Source organism: Dreissena polymorpha, chromosome 6 (genome assembly GCF_020536995.1).
Source record: "Dreissena polymorpha isolate Duluth1 chromosome 6, UMN_Dpol_1.0, whole genome shotgun sequence".
In the NCBI taxonomy this organism is placed as follows: domain Eukaryota; kingdom Metazoa; phylum Mollusca; class Bivalvia; order Myida; family Dreissenidae; genus Dreissena; species Dreissena polymorpha.
The window spans coordinates 78,220,363-78,243,221 of NC_068360.1; the positions used below are offsets into that span (position 1 = coordinate 78,220,363).

A 22,859-nucleotide genomic window follows, 5' to 3' on the forward strand; every position below is an offset into this window, starting at 1 on the left:
AATATGGTGTAATACAAATGGAGCCTATTTGTCCCACTGGGCTCTTTCAGACAGGCCATATTGATTGAGATATCAGAATTGTTAAAAGGCAATCACTAATAACAAACTAATAGTCAAAAGCAATCTGGTTATTATAATTAGCAATTTATTTATCATAATCTGTTCTTGAAATTATAGAAAACTACACATTTTAATACTTTATGCGGAACTTTCTTACGTCACCATTTTTGGAGAATAAAAAATCAAATCCAGCAACGTTAACAATTTGATACCAAGATGAACTATATGAATGACACACAAAACAGCAGAAAAAACATATTTAACAAATATGAAATATTTAACACATGTTCTCATTATGTTATGCTTAATATGCAAAACACCATACTACATATATATTTTGGATAAAAACGAAATGTCCGATTTTTAAAGATGCTTTTCTGACCTTGCTTTCTTGCAAAAGAATTATTGGAACAAGTTTTTTTGAAAGACTGCCTTAATTTACTTATTGATTAGAGCTGCTTTGGTAGTTTCTAAAGGATGTGATACAATTTTGGATTTATACGAAAAGTATGCTAATTTTCCCAATTTGACAAGTAACACCCCCATTCCCAAAGCGGTGGGAAATACACTGCAAGATGTCATGCTTAATACTTCAAGTGCAAAACCATTTTTAGCTAGTTTATCACAACCTTAATTTTTTGGCTGACTATGATGACATTGAAACTTCAAAACATTTAATCAGTGACAGAAGCACTTGCAGCTGGTGTTAACCCTTTCCTACTCAGAAGAAAAAGTGTATATGGCTATACGCAACCAGCATAAAACCAGAACAGCCTGAAGGTAACTCAAGTCTGTTCAGGTTTTATGCTGTTTGCTGCCCATCTTAGGGTTCAAAACTTGAATCTATTAAGAAAGGTTTACAATTGAATTTGATTTTCTATGTTTCTACCAGCAGGTAAAAATGTGTATCTGAGTGGTAAAGGGTTAACACTTAGCAAATAACCAATTGAGTGTGCCCATACCCTGAGTCTTTCGCCAGAGGTTTGCGCCTGTGACTGCCTCTCGCTGCCGGCCAGGTCCACAAGGTTGATCTTGCTGGTGATGGAGTGATCATGTACCTGGCCCTCTAGAGTCTCAGTCTGCAATTTGGAGGCACAGCAGCTTAGGGCACACTGTGTTCAGGCAATGGGGAGGGCACAGCAGCTTAGGGCACAGTATGTTCAGGCAATGGGGAGGCACAGCAGCTTAGGGCACAGTATGTTCAGGCAATGGGGAGGGCACAGCAGCTTAGGGCACAGTATGTTCAGGCAATGGGGAAGGCACAGCAGCTGAGAGCACAGTATGTTCAGGCAATTGGGAGTTAGAGCAGCTCAGAGCACAGTATGTTCAGGCAATGGGGGAGGCAGAGCAGCTTAGAGCACAGTATGTTCAGGCAATGGGGAGTTAGAGCAGCTCAGAGCACAGTATGTTCAGGCAATGGGGAGGGCACAGCAGCTTAGGGCACAGTATGTTCAGGCAATGGGGAGGCAGAGCAGCTCAGAGCACAGTATGTTCAGGCAATGGGGAGGCAGAGCAGCTTAGAGCACAGTATGTTCAGGCAATGGGGAGGGCACAGCAGCTTAGAGCACAGTATGTTCAGGCAATGGGGAGGCAGAGCAGCTTAGAGCTCAGTATGTTCAGGCAATGGGGGAGGCACAGCAGCTTAGGGCACAGAATGTTCAGGCAATGGGGAGGCAGAGCAGCTTATAGCACAGTATGTTCAGGCAATGGAGAGTTAGAGCAGCTCAGAGCACAGTATGTTCAGGCAATGGGGGAGGCAGAGCAGCCTAGAGCACAGTATGTTCAGGCAATGGGGAGTTAGAGCAGCTCAGAGCACAGTATGTTCAGGCAATGGGGAGGGCACAGCAGCTTAGGGCACAGTATGTTCAGGCAATGGGGAGGCAGAGCAGCTCAGAGCACAGTATGTTCAGGCAATGGGGAGGCAGAGCAGCTTAGAGCACAGTATGTTCAGGCAATGGGGAGGCAGAGCAGCTTAGAGCACAGTATGTTCAGGCAATGGGGAGGCAGAGCAGCTTAGAGCACAGTATGTTCAGGCAATGGGGAGGCAGAGCAGCTTAGAGCACAGTATGTTCAGGCAATGGGGGAGGCACAGCAGCTTAGGGCACAGTATGTTCAGGCAATGGGGAGGCAGAGCAGCTTAGAGCACAGTATGTTCAGGCAATGGGGAGGGCACAGCAGCTTAGGGCACAGTATGTTCAGGCAATGGGGAGGCAGAGCAGCTTAGAGCACAGTATGTTCAGGCAATGGGGAGGCAGAGCAGCTTAGGGCACAGTATGTTCAGGCAATGGGGAGGGCACAGCAGCTCAGAGCACAGTATGTTCAGGCAATGGGGAAGCACAGCAGCTTAGAGCACAGTATGTTCAGGCAATGGGGGAGGCACAGCAGCTTAGGGCACAGTATGTTCAGGCAATGGGGAGGCAGGGCAGCTCAGAGCACAGTATGTTCAGGCAATGGGGAGGCAGAGCAGCTTAGAGCACAGTATGTTCAGGCAATGGGGAGGCAGAGCAGCTTAGAGCACAGTATGTTCAGGCAATGGGGAGGCAGAGCAGCTTAGAGCACAGTATGTTCAGGCAATGGGGGAGGCACAGCAGCTTAGGGCACAGTATGTTCAGGCAATGGGGGAGGCACAGCAGCTTAGGGCACAGTATGTTCAGGCAATGGGGGAGGCACAGCAGCTTAGGGCACAGTATGTTCAGGCAATGGGGAAGGCACAGCAGCTTAGGGCACAGTATGTTCAGGCAATGGGGGAGGCACAGCAGCTTAGGGCACAGTATGTTCAGGCAATGGGGAAGGCACAGCATCTTAGGGCACATTATGTTCAGGCAATGGGGAAGGCACAGTAGCTTAGGGCACAGTATGTTCAGGCAATGGGGATGGCACAGCAGCTTAGGGCACAGTGTGTTCAGGCAATGGGGGAGGCACAGCAGCTTAGGGCACAGTGTGTTCAGGCAATGGGGGAGGCACAGCAGCTTAGGGCACAGTATGTTCAGGCAATGGGGAAGGCACAGCAGCTTAGAGCACAGTATGTTCAGGAAAAAGTCCTGTGTTTGTGAGTGTACAGTGTGTATTTTTTCTTTCAAATTCAGGGCTGCCATGCAGGTAATCAGGACATTGCCCTTTCTTATAGGGAAATTCAGTAGCATGCAAATTAAATAACGAAAATAAGAAATTAACAAGTCACATTTTACATACCACTTTTGTTTTCAAATTAACTCTGATCGCTTAGTAACTTATTAATAGTAAGACAATGATCTTTGAGGTAGGGAGATGGGTGTTACATGAGACACATCATCTTACAATGGTTTATACTTGTGCCAGTTTTGTCTTATTTCATCATGATTGCAGGAAGATGAACAGACTGTGTCTCTTCTATGAGCGCCTTCTTTAAAGGTGAGCATAAAAAGAATGAATTTATTTAAGAGTTTTCTCTAAAACTCAAAGAAGGAGTTTCATCTTTAGACAGCTGCTAAATTACAAAATGGAAATAAAATGCAACATTTTTGACAACATAATTGAAATTTTGTTTCAACGTTTTCAACAAGAGAACTCGATAAAATAATATTTAACTATTAAAGACTATCACTTAGTATGGCAATTATTGTCAACAAAACACACACCAATGCTCCAGCTAGGCCTAAATTGAAGGGCGCCCCACCCTACCCCTCCAAACCTATGCCCTGTCCTTCTTAGGGCCCCCCCCCCCCCCCTGCCCTTTAAAAAAATAATTTTTTTTTTTACATACAGGAAGCATTCTAGAAACGCCAGCACGCTCGAAAGTGCCCTTTTGACAAAATACTGAGCGTGGAAAGTGCCCTTTTGACAAAAAAAGCCCCCCCTTCTCTTTTCAAAACCTAGCTGGATCACTGCACACTATTTTGTTCAGGGTCAAGACAGCACAAAATTTCTGATAAATACAATGAACGGTGGTCACAACAATATATTTCATGTTACATACTTGCACCAACCTTGGTCTGAGTGAGTACAATGGTGAACACAGAGTGAGAGCGGCTGCTCTTGTCATTCATGCCCGTGGCTGCAGTGGCACGGTTCTTGTTGCCAAGGGTGATCCAGCCGTGAACGTCGTCGAATGAGGTGACTACGAAAGTGGAGAGGCCTTCAACATAGGGGCCTAGGGTGGGGTGCTCCCTAACACGCAACTATAAGAGAATATGAAAGTTTAGGAACAATTATCAACACAACTTTACGACAATATGAACTTTTAGGAACAAGTCTGAAACAACTAAAAGAGAATATGAACTTTAAGGGTCTCAAAACAACTAAAAGAGAATATGAACTTTAATGGTCTCAAAACAACTGTAACAGAATATGAACTTACAAGTCTCAAAACAACTGTATGTATAAAAGAATATGAACTTTTATGAACAAGTATCAGGAACACAAGCTAACGTCACCAGGTAAAGTGAAACAGAAAATGGAAAATACATATTTTGAATGCTAATGAATGTCAAACTTAGTTTAAAGGAATATCTCTATCATGAAACTTGTGTAAAAAATGTCTACAAAGCTGTCAGAGTTTTAACAACAGTATATCTATTTCAGAAACATGTTTCAGTTGAATTTGCAAACACTTTAAAACTAAGAAATGAACAATAATTGTTTTTACATACAACAAAAATATATTTTAGTACAAGAGCACTGCATAGCGGATGCCAACGCTCAGCTGCAGGTACAGTTTTGAATAAATTAAAGCTTGTCAGAAGAATATTAGGTCACAGTGACCTTGACCTTTGACCTAGTGACCCAAAAATGGTTGTGGTGTGTACAACTCATCAAGGTGCAGCAAATATGAAGTTTCAATGTTGTAGGTGGAAGCACTTAGATTTTAGAGCCAATGTTAAGGTTTTAGCACGGCGGACGACGAGCTGGCTATGACAATACCTCGGGTTTTCTACGACAAAAAGCCGAGCTAAAAAATTAAAAGGCTATGTTTTTTTTGCTGAACATGATTAATAATGGAATAAAACTAAAAAGGAACATCAAAACAAAGCCTACCGTTGTCTTCTTCACTTTCTTGTCTTTTCCGCTGCCTAAGTGACTGTTGGATGCAAGTAAATCGTGAATTTTCTCATTGTAGATCTCAAAGAAGCTGATCTCAACATGCAGTTTCACCTAAGAACAAGAAAACTCATGGACATCATCATCTCTTGAAGGGGGGAGGGGTTCTGTTCATGATTTTATTTCTGTGAAATGTTGATCACTGAATCTGATTTTATTGACATTACAAATAACTGGGTAAAAAATCATCAGATGAAGTGTAACAATAGCGTTGTTTTTAAACATATTAATCAGTGCTTTTTTCACCATTTTAGGAAGTTGGGCTTGGGCCTTTTGAAATGGGAAAAATAGCATGCCTTTGACTGAAATTGGGTACTTTTGTTATGTGGGTTTTTGCTTGCAAATACAATAATGTTGAGAATAAACATGATATATCTTAAGGTTTAACTAAAAAAGCAGTTTAGGAAGCTGTTTTTATTATTTGTAAGATGAGACCTTCAATTGGGAATTTGGGGCAGTCTTTTGGGCCAAATATATGCTTTTTAAGATTTGAAACTTGGGCTGAATTTAAGTCCTAAATTTGACAAAACAAATCACTGTTTATGTACACAATGAATAAGATTAAAAATTGAAGTTTTCAAAGAAAGATATTTTTTAATAAGTCTAAATATATACATTATCTCCAAGTGAAGCCCTATAATTTGAACCTTAGAACATATCATATTGAAACCACTTTTATTATCAATTTCAAAGTATTTGTAAGCATAAAATCAACAACATTAATTTTCCAAATTTAGTCTAAAGAATGCAATATTATCCTATTCAAAGGTACCCGGCCACATTCCCAATATGGTGAAAAAAACACTGCATGTATATGTTGATGCTCATTAAGAGGCTATTTAAATAATATCGGTTCTCATTCCTGGTTGAAATCGATAGGCAGTGCTCTAAATACTAACCCTGCACAGCATTTTATATGTATCAATAAACTGTATTTAGATTTAATATGATACTTCATAAATAATAAACTCAGACCCAAGATATTAAAATCGGAGATATAAAGTCATAAATTAATGCTATCTACAACAGATCAGATTGTTGGTAAATACAAATAAAATTCTGCTCCATGGCACTTAAGTAAAACAATGACCACACTATAGGTCAAACTATAGGTATATCCATAAGGCTAATTGATCACTTCAAGCATTATCAATATCCGTTTATTGTACTAAAGCCTTTAAAGCCATTTCATGCCAGAGTGATTCTATTGTAGTTTTAACAAGACATTTTTGCAATACACAATACAGAATGGTACAGTTTGTGTACGGAAATAAATCTGGTTATTGAAATGATTGTGAAAACAGAGACAACCACTTCATGAAATCCATTTAACTTTGATTTCCCTTTTCGATGCTGTTTGCTTTTGTTTATTTTGTATAAAGGCTCAAATTTGTCATAATAGTCTATATAATGGTTTTGAACAATGCATAAGTTGTGGTTTAGTTCTTATTATTGAGTTTGCATTTAGTAAAGGGATGTAATATCAATACCAAACTGTCTGAACTTTATTTGACACTATTTTAACTGGGAACATCAAACATGAATATAGAATCAAAATATTGACTTATAATATTAATACTGACCCTATAGATGCTTAGTCAAGTAAGCCTTTGGAAGCATGTAATACTAATGTTTAGACAGGCTGTTGTACAACGTGTATGTCAATAATAATTCAGTATCAACTTATTTAAAGGGATCTTTTCACGCTTTGGTAAATTGACAAAATTGAAAAAAGTTGTTTCAGATTCGCAAATTTTCGTTTTAGTTATGATATTTGTGAGGAAACAGTAATACAGAACATTTACCATGGTCTAATATAGCCATTATATGCATCTTTTGACGATTTTAAAACCTAAAAATTATAAAGCGTTGCAACGCGAAACGATTGAATAATTTGGAGAGTTCTGTTTTTGTCGTTAAATTTTGTGAAACTACGAAGATTGCTTATATAAGGTATAAAATACTTGCAGTACATGTACTCGGCGGAATAGCTCAGTAGGCTAAAGCGTTTTTACTTCAGGACTCTGGCAGGACTCCAGGGGTCACTGGTTCGAAACCTGGTCCGGGCAATGTTCTTTTCCTTTTTTTAATTTTATTCTTGATTTTTTACTGGAGCTTTTACGATCCAATGTTTACATTTATCGATATAAAGCATTTAATGAATAAGTTAAAAAATGCCAAAATCTGTGAAAAGGCCCCTTTAAGGTTCATGGGGGGGATAAAATTCATTAAAACTTCGCTTTGGTTTTTCTTCATTGAATGTGGTACAATATGGTCAAACTATATATCATTTTAAAGCTAAAGACGGATAGAATAACATAAACACATTTTTGACATTCAATATTTGTGTGCTTTATTCGTATTTTGGTTTAAAACCAATACTTTTTAACACTAATTTACAAAATCTCAATCTAAAGTTAGGAATGATATGCACTACCTTAAGTTGAATAAATACAAAGCTATATACATATACAAGGTCAAGTTAGCAACATTTCACAGAAAATTATTGTCATAAAACAACAAATGAGTTTTTATTCAACTGCCTTTTTTGGATAAATATCCTAAACATAGTTCTAAAAATAACTAAAACGTAACTACTTTTTAACAATCCAGGTATGGTGGATAATAAGAGTCACAATTCTATTTCAAAGGCTTAACAATTTTGTTATTTACCTCTCAACCAAATTGCAAATTTTAAACCATCTCAAATGAAATAGATTGCAGACGACATATAAAATTGTAAAGGAATATAAAGAAATTGGCAAAACGATTGATTTTATATTTCGATTCCTTCTACCCATTTGAAAGCGTGGCCATCGCTGTGATCCGTAGAAAAACGTGCAAAACAAATCGGTCGAAACCACGTGCACTGGTGAGAAAACCGGGTATGTGTATACACATACCTGAGATAACACATGCTTATTTTGACAGTTTGGTGGCAACTTGTAAAACAACTATTAACATTAATCAGCAAGAGATCGCACTAAATAACAGAAATGACCGCGTAGAGATATCATCACTTACCCTATTTGAAATAGTTTCCAGCTGAAAATTGTCCCCCACACGTCTTTTTAGTTAATTTGTATTGTTTTTCTGGAGCCGAAGTGCATCTCACAGAATATCCAACCAACTTCTGTTGTTTTCACTTTCGTTATTAAAAACTCCGTTTAAAAGAATTATTACTACTTTTAGATTGTTAAAGTGATGTATTATTATATATTATCAATAGAATAGTATACCGTGATGAATTGAACGGAGTAATCTAGATCTTTCTGTCAGTCTGTAAGCGTACTATTTTATGCGCAATAATAAAGTATATGTGATTCGACAACGATTGTAAACATTGGTGAAATGCTTCTTACATAGTTATTCTTTTGAGTGTTTATGAGGTCTGATCGTGCAGTTTGCAAACATCAACGGAAAGATTACAATCCAATGCATTTGTCATCGTCAACCGTATGGAATGTCAATTAGGCGATGAGTGAGTTTTTAGCATGTTTCTTTCTATTTTATTAATTTAAAAATGGCTGCCCCCATGGTGATGAAATGACATGTGTTCGAGTTTGATATTTCTAGATATGCAAACTTTATTTACTATTTAAGCGTAACTTGCCCTCGTCAATGTCGATATCATTCACTAGTTATATAATTTTCCGCCGAAATACGTGGAATAAACATGATTCAGATTTTTGAAAATAATGTATATTTTAGTGTTAAAATCTCTTTGTATTTTGATTGATTTTGTGGATGTTATGATACGTTGATGTACAAAATTGGTAGCAGTTTGAAGGAAAAACATCCATTAAAGCATATATGTATACATTATCAATGTGGCACTCTTCCTTAAGTCAAATTTGAGTTCAATGCTAGGGGTCCCACATTTTTCAAAATGAAGCCTCTACATGAACCTTAAGAAACCTTAAGTATGACTTTTATTCAACTAATGTACATGACCTGAAATTGTTGGGTATGATTGGACATTCTTGATAACATGTACACTAATACAAATGTAATTATATTGTTAAACAGGGGCGTAAGAATACATATACTTAACAAGGGACAAAATTGTCACAAAACCAGGTTTTCAATTTGAAAAAAAAGACTTATAGAGGGAGAAAACTCAAACTGAACTGATTGTTCATAGTTACCCTTGACCTTGGAGATATTGACGTAATTCTTTCGTGCGACACACCGTACAATGATGGTGAACAAATGTGCCAAATCATTTTAAAATCTCACAATGAATGACATAGTTATGCCCCGGACAAGCTCATTAATGGCCATTTTTTACCTTTGAACTCAAAGTGTGACCTTGACCTTGGAGATATCGAAGTAATTCTTTCACGCGACATGCCGTCTAATGATGGGGAACAAATGTGCCAAATGATTTTAAAATCTCACAATGAACGACAAAGTAATGGCCTGGACAAGCTTGTTCCGCCCGCCCGCCAGCCAGCCCGCCTGCCGACATTCGCCAATCTAAGTACCAATTTTTTCCTTCGGAAAACCTGGTGAAAAAAATTGTGTCATCAAATGTTTTTTATTACAAACAAATTATTATGTCAATAAAACAACAAAATTCAATTCAACGTGCATTGCAAGTCAAAGTATGTTCTGGCTCAACATTACCTTTACTCAAATGAGCATTGATCACTACAAAAACATTTGACTCATGTCTTCTACTAAAATTGGGAAATAAGTGTTGCTGTTTTTTAACTAACAGATGCTTCAACATTGAGAATATAGCAGTGTTTTCAATATTATATTTACAAAGGTACGTCTTATAGAGCTTAATGAGGAATGAACTAAATGTTGAGACCTGAAATGAATTTTTGTTTAACCTTCAATTGGGAATTTTAATGTCCCATTTGGGAAAAATACTTATATCCATTGTGAGTGGGGCAGACTTTGAAGGAAAAACAAGAGCACCGCATAACGGGGGCCAACGCTTGGCTGCGGGTGCAGTTTTGAATAAATGAAAGGTTGTCAGAATTATTTTTAAAAAAATGAGGTCACAGTGACCTTGACCTTTGACCAAGCGACCCAAAAATGGGTGTGGCGTGTAGAACTCATCAAGGTGCATCTTCATATGAAGTTTCAAAGTTGTAGGTGGAAGCACTTTGATTTTAGAGCAAAATGTAAAGGTTTAGCACGGCGGAAGCCAGACGGCGAGCTGGCTATGACAATACCTCAGGGTTTTCTCTGAAAACAGCTGAGCTAAAAAACTACTGGTATGTGTTAAGAATGTTTATAGAAAGCATCCATATAAGTATCAAAGCTTTGAAGGAAGCGGCATAGATGCTTAACGAAATAGGGGATTTGAATAAGAATTTTGACCTTCTGAATCAGTCAAAGTAAGTGCAAAAGTACATGTAGGTAAATCCATGCATGTATCAAATCTGTGTAGGAAGCATGTTTGATGTTAAAACAAACATGCCATTATTGAAAAACCTTGTATGTGAGGATGGACGAACTGACAAATGAGCTGACAGACGGTCTTATCATCATATTCTTCTCGCATCAGTTGATGCCATTGGCATAAAAAGTTAATATATAGAGGATATTTGTTGGATTCAGTGGATTATCGATTTTAATTCACTAGTGATCACAAAAAATAATATTTTCACGAGTAGCGCAGCCACGAGTAAAAATATATTTTTTCTATGATCACAAGTGAATTACTAGAAATGGCGCGGCAGAGGCCGACGCGTATCCCCACGCCGCATGTTTGACCCAAGGGCGCCCCAGGGTTGATCATGGGGCCATGCATAGTTGAGATTGACTGTATTGTCATAAGAGAAGTTCAGTATCAATTAGAAGTGAATGGGTGTAAAAATAAAGAAGTTATAGTAAAAGGCAATTTTGGGAGGGTGTGGCCTATGTGGGCGGGGTGCCCCAGGGTTGGTAATGGGGCCATGCATAGTTGAGATTGACCGTATTGTCATAAGAGAGGTTCAGTATCAATTTGAAGTGAATCAGTGTATTAATGAAGAAATTATAGTAAAAGGCAATTTTGGGCGGGTGTGGTCTATGTGGGCGTGGCGCCCCAGGGTTGGCAACGGGGCCATGCATAGTTGAGTTTGACCGTTTTGTCATAAGAGAGGTTCAGTATCAATTTGAAGTGAATCAGTGTAGAAATGAAGAAGTTAATGTAAAATAACCTAAATTTTTTTTATAGTAAATGGATTTTTTTGGTGGGTGTGGCCTATGTGGGCGGGCGCCCCAGGGTTGGGATTGGGGCCATGCATAGTTGAGATTGACCCTAATGTCATAACAAAAGTTCAGTATCAATTTGAAGTGAATCCGTGTAGAAATGAAAAAATTATAGTAAATGGAAATTTTTGGTGGGTGTGGCCTATGTGGGCGGGGCGCCCCAGGGTTGGGAATGGGGCCATGCATGGTTGAGATTGACCGTATTGTCATAGGTGAGGTCCAGTATCAATTTGAAGTGAATCGGTGTAGAAATAAAGAAGTAAATGTAAAATAACCTAAAAAAATGAGTGATAATTTCTGACGCGGCCCCACCCCAACCCCTATAACTTTTGACCCAGGGGTCAGATCAAAATTCCAAATAGTGCACCGTCGCACATATGCTCATAGCTACCATGTGTGTAAATTTCAAGGTTCTAGTGCTTTTAGTGTAGGAGGAGATAGTGGCCAGGACGGACGGACAGACGGACAGACGGACGGACAGACGGACGGACGGCGGAGATCACCACAATATCCCCACCTTTTTTTCAAAAAGCGTGGGGATAAAAATCGATATTCCACCGAATCCAACAAATGTTCTTTTTATTTTATGCCTTTTCACAGTTTATATACATTGTTAAAGCGTTTAACTAAAGAATTTCGCTGAAATAATGACGTCATTTTGTCAAAAAAATGACGTCATTTCACATTAAACAGTGAAAATTATCGATTATTTTCACTGATAATTTTCATTGTTTGAAACAGTGAAATTATCAGTTTTAATTCACTGATATTTCTCTATAAACCACCGGAAAGCATAAAATAAAATTTTGGTAGCCAAATTTCTCAATTTCTCAATATTGCCTAATTTGGAGGATGACATAATAAATCGGATTTATTAAGTCCTGTTGTTTTTTAAACAAGTTCTTATATGTGTTTGTTCTTATTTTCAGAAATTTGGAAACTGTAAAACATTACAATGGAATTATGTTTTTATTAAATCATTTAATTATCATAATTGTTTCCTTAAAACAATATAATCAACGCATTTTAAATTTACACTAAATTATCATACTTTATAGTAAAACAATTGAAGAGTCACAGACATAAACAATGTACTTATGTTATTGCATATTTAATTCTATAACATGGGTTTGCTATTTCCTTTCCTTTAAATCTATCCAAGATTTAAGGCATTTTTTAAAGCTTATCTTTTTGATAATTTGATGCAGTTAATTTTTTTTATACATGCATGACATCAATCAATAAATGGTTTTAAATCAAAACTCCAATGACTGACATTGTCAAAAATCAAAATCAGCCAATTTATTTTCCTGACATCAAACAAGAAGATTTGCGCAGATCAAGGGGCATTAAAATTGATTTTTAAACTTCATGAATACCCAAACTACAAGTTCAAATCACTTGACAAGACTCACCTTAACACCTCAATAATCTGATAAGAACATTAAACATTTCCAACAGATATAAATTTTTGATGCATTTGTAGTCCCTTAGAAAGTTTGATTTATTTAAATACCTTTCTTAATAAATTCAAGTTTTAAAGGCTTCATTTTCACCCCTAAGTTACTGATGAGTAGCAAACAGCATACATGTAAAACCTGAAAAACCGACGCGTATCCCCACGCCACATGTATGACCCAGGGGGCGCCCCAGGGTTGGTAATGGGGCCATGCATAGTTGAGATTGACTGTATTGTCATAAGAGATGTTCAGTATCAATTGGAAGTAAATCAGTGTAGAAATGAAGAAGCTAATGTAAAATAACATAAAACAGGAGATGTGTTTGTCAGAAATACAATTCACCCTACTGCGCTGCTTTAATTTATTTAAAAAAAAAAATCATTTGACAGGTTCATAAATTACCTCCCTTTAAAGCTTATTACTTCTCTTGGATTTGTTTTTTTTTACCTATGACCTTGAAGGATGACCTTGACCTTTCACCACTTAAAATGTGCCGCTCCATGAGATACACATGCATGCCAAATATATCATTGCTATATTCAATATTGCAAAAAGTTATGGCCAATGTTAAAGTACATAAAACAATAGCACCGCATAACGGGTGCCACGCTCGGCTGCCAAAGCTTGTCAGATTTGTTTTGATTTTTTAAGAGGTCACAGTGACCTTGACCTTTGACCTAGTGACCCAAAAATGGGTGTGGAGTGAAGAACTCATCAAGGTGCATCTACATATGAAGTTTCAAAGATGTAGGTGGAAGCACTTTGATTTTAGAGCCTATGTTAAAGTTTTATATTAGAGGGCACAGTGACCTTGACTTTTGACCTAATGACCCAAAAATGGGTGTGGCATGTAGAACTCATCAAGGTGCATCTACATATGAAGTTTCAAAGTTGTAGGTGGAAGCACTTTGACTTTAGAGCCTATGTTCAAGTTTAATATTAGAGGTCACAGTGACCTTGACCTTTGACCTAGTGACCCAAAACTGGGTGTGGCGTGTAGAACTCATCAAGGTGCATCTACATATGAAGTTTCAAAGTTGTAGGTGGAAGCACTTTGATTTTAGAGCCAATGTTAAGGTTTTAGCACGACGCCTACGGGGGACGAGCTGGCTATGACAATACCTCGGGTTTTCTCCGAAAACAGCAGAGCTAATAAAAAAATCAGTGAAATTCTCTCACCCAGGCCCATCCCAACCTCCATAACTTTTGACACAGGAGTCAAATCAAAATTCCAAATAGTGCAGGGTCGCACATATGCTTATAGCTACCATGTGTGTAAGTTTCAAGGTTCTAGTGCTTACAGTGTAAGAGATAGTGGCCAGGATGGACGGACAGCGAGATAACCACAATATCCCCACATTTTGAAAAAGCGTGGGGATAAAAATAAAACTTGCACAATTTTTCTTTACTATTAGAAAGTTACTTAAACTACTCTCTTTTACAATGCTATTTTATAATCTTATAACAATAGCACTTTGTCTCTGATGTTTACAGCTCTAATTATCAGTTTCAAAGCCTTTTGTTATTGGAAACAATTACAGTGTCCCACATAGTAACTCTTGCATTATTGGTGAAAAAATTTACCTAGACCAGCAAAATAGTTTTGTAGTTTTGAATACATTCATGCCATTCATGACAATTGTTCAGCCTGGTAACAGTCCCAATATTGTACTAAAACTGAGTTATCAGTGAACGCCTGACTTTTGACTCTTACATAATGTTATACCGTTATTAAACTACTTTTGGAAAACCCACTTTAAATATACATTAAAGTATTTGTAAAATAACATTTTTAAATAAAATTTTACAAAAACATTGGCTAATTGAAACAAAATATATCAGAAACTGGACAATCACCTTATATTAACATTAAATCATTATTTTATTTATGATCTGTTAAAAGTAATTTTGTTGTTTTTAATTTCCTTTATTTCTGTTTGCCGTTCTTTTTATTACAGTTAATCACATGTAAAAATGTATCAGAAAATTCAATACAAAGTGGTGATCTGTTCTTCACGCTGTGTATTTTATATATCTTATTCAAATGCAGAGAAGAAATTAAATTTTATCTTTAGAGTTAGTCACTCTCAAGCACCAACATCATCAAGGTATAAGCAGGAGTTTTTCTGCCTTTTTTGGGAAAAGGAGTCTGACCAAATTGTGAATTTTTCATCAACAAATTGTCCATTCTGGGAATTTTTGCTTCGATGAAACGGCTCATTTTGGGAAAACATTGTGAATTTATCATGCTTAAATAAGTCAGTGGTTTAACAAATAAATTTGTTTTTATTTGTTATTTTGTTTTCTTAATATAAACACATGCAATATTGGGCATGATCAACGTTTATTCAAGTACTGCAATTTTGTTTTTTCAGTTACAGTTACACTCTGAGATAAGAACTGTTCAGTCAAAAACTTATAGCATATATTTTTTTGCCAAAACAAACATTGGTTAGTCACACAAGTTACAGCATAATTTTTCTCTGCTTTCTGTTTTTGAAAGCATCACAAAGCTCCTCCAATGTTTTGTCATTCAGATCTAGACCTCAAGGGTGGCGAAATCAAATGTCCGAGTTGCCCGAGTCATACATTTGCTTGTCAGGGCAACTGATTTTTTTCTTTCAATTAAGTTGTCCGTGGACAACAAGTTCTTTTTAAAGTCGGGTCCAGGTATACAAAAAAATACATTGTATTAAAGCCGTAATTAAGTTTTACAACACCGGATGTTGACATGCGATTACATTGTCAGTGCTATTTGCGGAGCAATCAAGCTACAATACGGGCACTCTCCTGCGCAGTGATCTCCCTTATTCTATAAGAGACCAGGAGCATGCCGCATTTTAAACATTCGGCCCGACTGTTAGACAGTGTACAGACTGGTTTCTTTATTTTTACAATCAGACGTAAATAAAAAGTATCAAAGTAAGATAATCAAAACACGGTCTACCTTGTCATTTGAGACGACTTTAATGGTAAAAATGGAACATTTAGTTTTTTTAAATCTTCAACAACGGAGCAGAAACCCGAAGCTTTGAGCAGTCCACCTCCCAAAAAAACTAAGAAAGATTATGATGAAAAATATGATCTATTATTAAACCCACCAGAACTTTTCAAGAAACTTGGCTCACAGATTTTCAATGGTTACCAGTTGATGATAATCAAATTGCTACCAGTACCGGCGCAGAGCCTCAGTCTGATGAGGTTCACATATTGGACTAGTTTAATTTGTTAAGATTACGGTGTACTTATGTTCAACACATGTTTTAATAACACTAGCTTTGCAATATTAAAAGTTTAAGAAAGTCTTTATGTTGTTTATAATATACTGCTATAATGAATGTACTATTGAAAAACAACTATAAACAAAACTAGCAAATCATACTCATTTTGGTATATTCCACATTGTTTTACATTAATCAATAAATGCGTTTATAATTTATATTAACATTAACGGACAAGTGTAGTTCAGCAACGGACAAGTTAAATTTCCTAAATGGTTGTCCGTGGACAAGTATAGTTTTTTGAGATTTCGCCACCCCTGGACCTTCAATGCAGGTAAGCATCAGATGAGTAAGTTTGGTTTGTGTGAATGTGCTGCGTAATGGGGAGCACTGCAGGTTCATGATGCTGAATCCTCGCTCAACCACAGCAGTGCTTGTTGGTATGATACACATCAGCTGGACATTAATAATCTAATAATCATAAGTCATAAGACTGCAGGGCTATAGATAACAAGCGTATGTGCGTTATTACGCAATTAAAATAACCAAAAACGTAATTCAATTCAAAATCAAGCGTCAAAAACGCAAATATAAATTTAATAACGTAATTCCCGTAAAAAAACTTGCATCACGAAACGCAATTCTTACAAACACCGGACGAATTTTTTTAGACTGGTTATTTCCCGTACAAAAATGTACCCAATAGTATATATGCCGTCCTTTAAAGAAAAGAAGGCAGTCTTTCCAGCGGTTATAAATCTTTTAGGTAAATTACTGTAATTATTCCTAGAACCTTCCGATTTCTACTTTCATTTTCTTAATATATCAAAATGACCACTCGTGGCCGTAGAAAGAGTAATCCTCACACAAACAAACACTTTAAGACAGGTATTTACGCCAGAATAATGGGGAAACCGAAAGCTTCTGTGCTGCTTCACTGAACGATCTGTTGCAAGATGTGATCATTTCTCCCGAGTGTTTATTCGCCCATTATTATCGGAGATTTTGAACAAGGTTGTTAACTAAAAAAACACGTTATGAGGAGTGTAAGTGAAACAACTTTAATAGAGTGGCGAAACAAACACCCGTGGCTGGTGATGGATATGGAAAGTGGAGTTATGAAATATACAGTATGCACAAACATGAAAAGTAAATTAAAACTAACTAATGTTGCTACAAATGTTGATTTATTTTTCACATGCACACAATAATATAGTAATCTTGGTATATTTTTAATATATTATATATGTCATTCCCTAAATTACGCAATTGAGTAAAAAAAATCGGGGGTGAAAAACCCAATAAAGCTCAAAAGTAGGGGGTAAAATTGTTTGCTAAAACTCTATTGAATTTGCAAAAACCCTATTGTTGTCAAAATAGGGGGTGAAAAACCTAATTACCCAAAAAATTATCTATAGCCCTGCATGATAAGACACTTCTTTCTGATAAGGTTATCTAAATCAACCTACTTTGTCATGGTCTCGAACAAGATCTGCTCTTGAAAACAACTCTTCACAAAACCGAGGTATGATCCCTACATCAGACCCATGACCCATGATGCTGCAAATAAAATGGGGCGATTTATCACCTTAATATTAATGGACAAAACGTTAGCCACATTTAGTCAACAATAAATTGATAACATGTTAGTCGGATTTGCTGCAACAATTTTTTTTTATATAAAATATATACTTTTATTTTTGCATTGCACCTGCATAGTCATTTTGCCTGCATTCGAATTTAATCAATAAAGTTGTTTTTTATTCATTTTGTTATTCTACTCTTTTCATGACATACATGTAGACTGTTACGTTTTCATTAAAGAGTTTTAGGCCTTTAAAAGGTATGCTTCCTGTAACATGTAGAACAAAAAATTGGTAGGTACAATGTACATGGAGTAGTGGTCTAAATAAAAAAGCAAATTATTAAATGATGGGATTTTAATACAATACCTGTAACTCTTCCCGGAGCCTGTCTGTCCGTACGCAAACAGGCAGGTGTTGTATCCCTCAAAGGCCTTGACCAAAAGAGGCTGAGCCAAGCAGGCGTACACCTGTTCCTGCGAGACGTATTCCGGGTCTTTGGCGTCAAATGAGTTAAATGAGAAGTCATACAGGAAGTGATGTTCCAGTCCCGTCTCGGCACACACCGTTGTCTCATTCCCCGACATACAGACCACATTGGTGACATGAGGATCTGCAAGCTCCCTAGCAATAGGATTGCAATATGCCTAATCTTCCCAATCCCAGGCCCAATCCAGAGTTTTTTCACTATTTTGGGAATGGGGCCAGGTTCCTTTGGATTGGGAAAAATGGCGGCATTTTGACTTAAATAAAATTTGGAAATTAGTGTTGTTGTTGTCTTGCTAACAAATGCTCCAAAATTGAAAATAGAAGCATTTTCAATATTATGTTTACCAAGGTTCAACTTATGGAGCTACATGCAGTGTTTTTTTTAATTCAAAATCTGGTCCGGCAACCGGACCCATTTCCAATGGAAAAAAGTATATATTTTTCCCAAATGGGAGCTAAAAATTCCCAATGAAATGTTTCCCAAAAATATTTTTTTTTGTGTATAAGATCAATCTTACTAAATATAATACTGGACACACCTGTATCTTCAATTTTGAAGTATTTGTTAGCAAAACAACAACAAAACTAATTTCCCAACTTTAGTAAAAACGCAGCGAATTTTCCCAATCCAAAGGGACAAGGCCCCATTCACAAAATGGTGAAAAAAAACACTGACATGGGAACTAAATTTTGAGATCTTTTTTTTTGAAACCTTCAATTTGGGATGTTAAGGTCCCATTTGGCAAAACTATATACTTTTTTACAGTCTGGGATGGGGCTGAATATCAGCCCCAGTGTGTTTTTTCACCATTTTGGAAATGGGGGCCGGGTCCATTTGGATTGGGAAAAATCGCGGCGTTTTGAACAAATTAGGAAATAAGAATTGTTGGGTTTTTTTTACTAATAAATGCTTCAAAAATGAGAATTATAGTGTTTTAAATTTACTAAAGAGTAACTTGTAGAGCTGGATGGGAGATTAACTAAATGTTGATGTAACAAAAAAAATTTTTTTTTTGAAACCTTCATTAAATTCATTTTTTTCTCCAAAAACAGCCGAGCTTAAAATGATAAATATTTATGACTGGGCAACATTCCTAACTGGGGGCAATTAATAGATGTTCAAAGTAAACTACATGTACATTGTACTTAGTAAATTGCCCTATGGTAAAGTGGCAGTCAAATCCTGTTGTAAACACCTGAAAGGGTAACAGATTGAAGCATTAAATTTTCATTAGTTGTACAGTGTAGGTAAAAGTGTCCTAACTTGCATTTTTTATTATTTATCATACAAAAAGTACCACAATGTATTTAGCATCACAGTGATAAAAACTGTCAATTAAGTGCATCTCCAGTTCTGACTGTCTCTGTTGTGTGGTTACTTAACAGTAACACATGTTGAATGAAAATCCTGTGGTTGTTTCCTGTTTCTATAAGCAGATAATACAGGCTGTAAAGCTGTTGCATTATTTTGACAGAAAAGAGTTTACAAAAGGCAAAAGAGTATGTAGATTCTGTAATCTCTAGAGTTATTGTAACTGTAAACAAACTTATAATGAATGAATCTTCATAATTTAAGTTAAGTAGAACAAGGCTATTGTCAAGCAATATGGTCCCTTACCGGCTCCACCATTGTCAGAAATTCCACCATTTTCAGATTATTTTTTTTGGTTGCCATAGCAACCACAATTTTTGATGTAGGAACAAAATGAAATGACGTGCATTATGTCCATATATTGCCATCTATCCATGTTGCAAGTTTCATGAAAAAATATTAAAGACTTTAAAAGCTATCGCAGGATCCAGAAAACCACCATTTTCAGCAGTATTTTTAGTCTATTTGTTGCCATAGCAACCAGAATTTTTGACGTAGGAACAAAATGAAATGACGTGCATAATGTCCATATTGCCATCTATCCATGTTTCAAGTTTCATGAACAAATATTTAGAACTTTTCAAGTTATCGCAGGATTCTGAAAAGTGTGACAGACTCACGAACAGACACACAGAGCGCAAACCATAAGTCCCCTCCGGTGAAACTGGTAGGGGACAAAAACAGATTTACACTTTAAATTGCTCAAGTAATCAACATTTCAAACATTAAATTTTTCAACTTATATTAATTTTTATTTAAGTGTGCTATTGCACTATAAGGCAAGCCATCTACCATAATAATGATTTACTTATGATGTTTACACAGTACATTGATAAAAAACATGTTTACTAGACTTCAATAAGCAGTTTTTTTATTTTGCTCCATGTGACAGGCTCTGGTGACCGACCTTTTCCTAGAGTAGTGCAAAATATGGTTTATTTTTACAAAATTGAATAACCCCAATAATATACCATATACTCACAGACATACAAGGTTTGGCAAACCATCAATAATGAGACACATTAATCAGAAGTTCTAACCAACCATTGAGATCTTTTAGGCCATTGAGATCTTTTAGTAAATTACTTAATTACAGGTCTTACAGCATTCAGACATATAATACTTTGAATAGAGTAATGTGAAAATACTGAGCTCAGGCCGGGGATTGAACCCACCACCTCCAGAGTGGTAGTCAGATACTTTAACCACGTCGCTTAAGAGCTAGCCCAACAGCATGGCTGTTGGAAGTGACATTATTTCACTACAAGAGTTATTAGTGTACCTGTTTGCATACTGACTACTGAGTGGACATACGTATTTCATCAAATATTTTTTTATACATATAAATTAATAAAATATTATGATACCAGCCATTGCAATGATTAATTTGGACTATATTACAGCAGCTAAAATAAATACTCAGCAAACGTATTTGTATTATAATACTTATAAACATCATCACTATACTTTTAAGTTATTAAGCAGGGTTATTTTTCTTATAGAGAACGTCATTTATTCAAAGTTTAACATTTAAGAAGTTTGTGACTAAAATTTTCACAATTTAAAAAAGATCTTGACACAATTTTGAAAAGTTAGCGACTCACTTTTACACAATTTTGAGAATCTTTTTTTACAATTTTAAAAAGTTAGCCACTCATTTTCTTACATAATGAGGAGGTTGAGGCAGCTTCACAAAGATAAGCAAAAAAGCCCTGCTATTAAGTGATAAATAGACATGTCAATCATTATTAAGGATTAAAAAAAAACTTTTATAAAGCCATGACATACCGAACACTATAAGGACGCAGGCGCACAGCAACTGTAACACTGCTGTCTTCTCCCCCTAATAATCGAAGACTTTCCCTCATTGGAGTATTTTCTGCAGACAAATTATACCTTGGAGTTCCAATAGGTGTACTTTCTGCGGAAAGTGACTTTCTAACCTTTGGTGTGTATGGACAATTTTCTTTATCTGATTCACCATTTTGTGAATCCCTAGTTATGCAAACTTCCACACAAATATTCCCTTTTGAATGCACTCTTTCCAACACAGATGTAAGTGTTTTGGGTGTGGCTATTTTATTGGTCTGAAATACAGTTTCCTCCACTTTAAAATGACCATTAACATGGTCATTTTCTATGCATATCGAATTATCATTATAACTTGATTGATTCATGGAACCAAATGGATCACCTTTAATTTTACCAGGGGTTTGTGTTCCACCAACTGATGTTTCGACAGTTTCGGAATTAAATGTAACTATATTTTTCTTTAGTACTCCCGTTTCAAATGGAACATTAGGCAAGATTCGCTTGCTTTTAATAGATATGGGTGTTGCCATGTTTGATTAATTGATTACATGTAATATTATACTCTGATAAGTGTCAAATTACCTTATTGTAAAGCGAGCACCATTTACAATACATCTCAAATCAAAACACACAATATCGCACTGTCACACTTCCGAACACAAACAAAGAACAGGATGGCGTTGTGCCAGCTATACATTATCCGGACAGATTACACGAATTGATTGTTCACGAATGACTTACAATGAGACACATCGAAATCCATAACTTTTAAGGGAGTATGTAAACTTAAAAAGTGATGTTTTGATCTTTCATTTTGAAAATGCCTCTGTAATCTATTGAGCAGCTAAATGTTACGACATATCTGATTGGTCATTGGATTGGTTACTCGAAATTCTTGTCTGCGCTATACCGGTACTCCAGTCGAACCATTTTTTGTAGGAAAGTTGTTTGCTCATCTCTTCAAGATGCTACATGGAGTCAGTTTCATTAATTACTTAGTGGGTTCACAATATAATATTAATAAGATAATATTGTTGATCCCTTCAAGTTTGTGTATATGGATCGCAGCGAAATTTAGTAGATAAGTAGGATTATATTAACGTTCTTTTCGCGGGAGACAACTACCGTAACATACATTAAAAATTGTATTGATATAATCGCCCTTAGTATCACTCAAATGGTCGTTGTCGACTCGGGTACTTATAAAAAGTACCACGGTTACTCTTAGTATACAACAATATACACCGGGTACGGAAATACGCTTTTAAAAAGGCACCTGCTGGCAATACTTATGTTTTCCGCGATATCTAGAGAACGCATTGACCTGCGGTCATCCGCATGGTAAGGTGGTAACTTGAATTGAATGGAAGACGCCACTCGACTTTTTGTTCAAGAGGTCACAAGTCAAGGTCACATTGGCTCGTAAAATTAAATGTAGACCATTTCCTGTCCGCACGATTAATAAAGAACGCAGTTACCTACACTCATATTTCTATTATGATGGTTACATGGTTATAAGGAGGACGCCTATTGATTTTGAAGTCAGCAGGTCAAAAGGTCAACGTCTCAATCG

At 36.5% G+C, this 22,859-nt stretch overlaps 1 protein-coding gene across 2 annotated transcripts in view; it reads right to left on the reverse strand.

Moving 5' to 3' along the window:
* LOC127833526 (kinesin-like protein KIF14) overlaps positions 1-22,307 on the reverse strand; it is a 69,827-nt gene extending 47,520 nt beyond the window's left edge. Inside the window, exons 1-7 of one of the 2 annotated variants that reach the window (XM_052358825.1) lie at positions 21,869-22,307; positions 21,263-21,561; positions 17,983-18,237; positions 17,500-17,590; positions 5,074-5,190; positions 4,026-4,217; positions 1,023-1,139 (exon numbers count right to left, since the gene is read on the reverse strand). In XM_052358825.1, coding sequence (XP_052214785.1) covers positions 1,023-1,139; positions 4,026-4,217; positions 5,074-5,190; positions 17,500-17,590; positions 17,983-18,237; positions 21,263-21,561; positions 21,869-21,901 — 1,104 coding nt within the window. In that variant the 5' untranslated portion in view covers positions 21,902-22,307. Of the gene's footprint in view, positions 1-1,022; positions 1,140-4,025; positions 4,218-5,073; positions 5,191-17,499; positions 17,591-17,982; positions 18,238-21,262 lie in introns of both variants that reach the window. The other variant, XM_052358824.1, reaches the window with a different exon arrangement.
* Positions 22,308-22,859: the final 552 nt, after the last annotated feature.